Source organism: Lipotes vexillifer, unplaced genomic scaffold (genome assembly GCF_000442215.2).
Source record: "Lipotes vexillifer unplaced genomic scaffold, Lipotes_vexillifer_v1.1 scaffold149, whole genome shotgun sequence".
Classification (NCBI taxonomy): domain Eukaryota; kingdom Metazoa; phylum Chordata; class Mammalia; order Artiodactyla; family Lipotidae; genus Lipotes; species Lipotes vexillifer.
Genome location: NW_006779962.1, coordinates 4009896 through 4013421, shown reverse-complemented (window position 1 = coordinate 4013421; position 3526 = coordinate 4009896). Strand labels below are relative to the sequence as shown.

Below are 3526 nucleotides of genomic sequence, written 5' to 3'. Positions count from 1 at the left end.
CCAGCCAGCAGAGGTCCTGAGGTCTGGGTAGAGCTCGAGGTTCCTCTGCATTGTGGCGGGCCCCGGGGGTCTGGGACAAGCTGCCCACTGTGCCTGCTAGCAGGGCCTGACCTCATGTGGACTTCCTCCTGGGCCACAGGTCTTCCCTGGGGGCCGGGTCCTCATGCTGGCCAGTGCCCGGGCTTCCGACTCTGGCAGCTACTCCTGCGTGGCCGTGAATGCGGTGGGCGAGGACCGCCGGGACGTCATCCTGCATGTCCACAGTGAGTGTCAGGCCCTGGACTCTGCTGGGTGTAGGCCGGCGGCTCGAGAAGGAGGGGCTGGGGCATCCCCGGGGGTTGGATGTGGGAGGTCTGGCCTGGGACTGTGTCTGCCTTCATGTAGGGGTCAGTTGGACCCCCAGAGCCCTCTCCTAGAGTGGGAACTCCCCTGTTGTGGACAGGTGGGCGGGTGGGCCCTTTCCTCAGTGGTAACATCTGGTACAACTAAAGTACAAAATCATGTTCAGGATTTTGATGTTGTTATAATGCACCATCCTATTCAGGTTTGGGGGCCTCCTCTAAAGGTCATCAAGGGGAGGACGAGAGGGCTGCAGCTCAGGGGGTGGGCCCTCATCCTAATGGTGACTTCCCATCCCTGGTGGTTGCTCCTGGCTGCTGAGACAGTCCCTGCCCCCCCCACTCCCACAGTGCCCCCAAGCATCCTTGGAGAAGAGCTGAATGTGTCCGTCGTGGCCAACGAGTCAGTGGCCCTGGAGTGCCAGAGCCACGCTGTGCCCCCTCCCGTGCTGAGCTGGCGGAAGGACGGCCGCCCCCTGGAGCCCCGGCCTGGCATCCGCCTCTCCGCAGACAAGGCCTTGCTGGAGGTGTGCGGCCTCCCAGGCCACCAAGGGGGCCCCCACTGTGAGCAGAGCTGAGCCCTGAACAGGGCGGGCTGAAGTGCCCCCGTGAGCATCCGTTCAGCTCACTGTGACCTGCAGGCCCCTCCAGTCCCAGGACCCATCAGAGCTGCTTCCAGCCAAACAGGGATGGAGAGCGAAGCCCCAGGACTGAGCCCTCAGTGGCGGGGGGTGGGGGGCACTTCCCTCAGGACCCCCACGAGTTTTTCACTCCTTGTTCGAAAGCCTCTTTGCCTTTGGGCATTTAAGGCCATTCGTCTGGCCCAGCAAGGCAGGGGTTAATTAGGGTCAGGGACTCTGGAGTCACAGCCTGGATTTAAAGTTTAGCTCCACCTCCTCCGGACTACTGCACCGTTGGGTGGTCGTGTCTGACCACCCTGGCCTCCGCTCTCTCACCTGTGAGCACCTGGTGCCTTTCTTCTGGGGTGGCTGGGAGAGTCCTAGAGAATGCCTGTGAGGCCCCACCTGCCCCAGAGAACAGCTCGTCCATGTCAGCTAGGGGAGGGACGTACCTCTCCAAGGCGCGGGGAGAACCCTCCACTCCAGCCTGTTCCTCTTTCTCCCACCCCTCTACATCTTGTGATATGATCATCCCCAACTCTGAGCCCCTTTGTTTGGTTTCCTCTGCCTGGAATACCGCCCCCTCCTTCCCTTCATTCTGCAAAGCCACAGCCTAGCTCCCTCACCCCCCTAGGTCAGGATCTGACCCCTGAGGACAGGGTCCCCTCCGCCTCCTCCTTGGAACAGGACTGGGCTGTGGATGTGAAGTGGGGTGAGGCTGGCAGGGCCGCCATTTGTGCCCGGCCCATGTCAGGCCACCAAGGCCCTGGCTTCCAGAAACTTCCAGAAACTTCCCGGTACAAGAGGCACAGCAGGTGCTACCACTGCTCCGTGGTTCCGGGTGGGAGGGGGGACTCAGCAACGTAAAGTGACATGCCCAAGGTCACACAGTCTGTCCGGGTGTAATCCCATCTGTGCCGCCCCCGCTGATGGGTTGTTTTTGCTCTCCGCCAGGTGGACAGAGCCGGGGTGGAGGACGCAGGCCGCTATACCTGCGAGGCGCGGAACCAGGCAGGCTGCTCGGAGAAACACTACAACCTAAATGTCTGGGGTGAGGGTCTCCTGGGCTGGGCTGGGGTCCCTCCCCCTGCCCCTGTGAGGGCTGGCTCTCAAGCCCTGGGGTTGGGGCTGCCTTGAGTGGGCTCTAGGATACAGCCCTCCTCCACCCAACCCTCTCCCCACGGGGTCCCTTTCTTATCCCAGCCCACAACTTCCTGCCCACCTCACCTCCTCTCTCTCACTCAGTCCCTCCAGTATTCCCCTCACCAGAGCCTCGCACCCTGACTGTGACCGAGGGGCACCCCGCCAGGCTGTCCTGCGAATGTTGGGGCGTCCCCTTCCCCAAGATCTCCTGGAGGAAGGACGGTAGGATGGCTGACCTCGCCCAGCCCTACCCTCATTGCCCCACCCAAGGAGGCTGCTCCCTGCCCTCGCTGGGTTGCCCCCATTCTAGCTGAGTTGGAGGTGGGTGGGCTTACAGCCCTAGGGGGTGTGGGTGCTGGTTACAGAAGGCCCTGCAGCCCCTCCTCAGCCAATGAGAACTGGATTGATCCTCAGGCCTCACTTCAGATGTCTCTTCTTCCAGGAAGCCCTCCCTGACCTCCACCCCAATCTAGGCCTCCTTGACGCCACCCCTGTATGTTAGCTCGTCATATTACCCACCTTAGTCCTTCAATGTCTGCTCCTCCGTGAGCCCGTGAGCCCTGGGAGGCACTGTCTGGGAATTCAGCAGTGGCTAAGACAGTGCCTGGTACAAAACAGGTGCTCAATAGATATTTGGAATTCATTCATTTAACCAGTATTTGTTGAGAGCCTCTCTGTGCCAGGCCCCATTCTAGGTGCTGGATGTACGGCAGTGGATTGAGGCAGTCAGATAATAAATGAGAAGTTAGTATGGGCATACCTCATTTTATTGTGCTTTGCTTTACTGAGTTTCGCAGATGTCGTGTTTTTTGTAAATTGAAGGTTTATGGCAACCCTGCCTGCAGGAAGTCTATCGGTACCATTTTCCCAACATTTTCCAGCATTTGCTCACTTTGGGTCTCTGTCACATTTTGATAATTCTCCCAATATTTATAACTTTTTCATTATTATAATTATGTTTGTTATGTTGGTCTGTGATTAGTGATCTTTGATATTACTATTGACAAAAGACTGTGGCTTGCTGAAGGCTCAGATGATGGTTAGCATTTTAAAGTATTTTTCATTAAGTTATGTACGTTGTGTTTTTAAACATAATAGTGCACACTTAATAGACTAAACATAATTTTTATATGCACCGGGAAACCAAAAAATCACGTGACTTGCTTTATTTCGATATATGCTTTTTGCGTTGGTCTGGAACCGAACCTATGATATCTCTGAGGTATGCCTGTAAATGACTTAATACCTGACATGTTAAGTGCTGTGGAGAGAAATAAAGCCAGGAGAGGGGAGAAGTTGTGAGGGGGGAGGGAGGTGGGATTTGCAATTTTAAGTTGTGTGGTCAGGGACATTTGACCAAGCAGATGTGGAGGAGGTGAGGGATGAGCATGAGGATATTGTAGGGGAAAGCATTCCAGGAAGAGG

General features: G+C 56.7%; 1 protein-coding gene across 1 annotated transcript in view; it reads left to right on the top strand.

Annotated features, from left to right (window-relative positions):
* HMCN2 (hemicentin 2) overlaps positions 1–3526 on the top strand; it is a 150510-nt gene that overhangs the window by 88589 nt on the left and 58395 nt on the right. Inside the window, 4 exon segments of the mRNA XM_007453133.1 lie at positions 140–263; positions 690–865; positions 1913–2009; positions 2204–2323. Of these exon segments, the coding sequence (XP_007453195.1) occupies positions 140–263; positions 690–865; positions 1913–2009; positions 2204–2323 (517 nt within the window).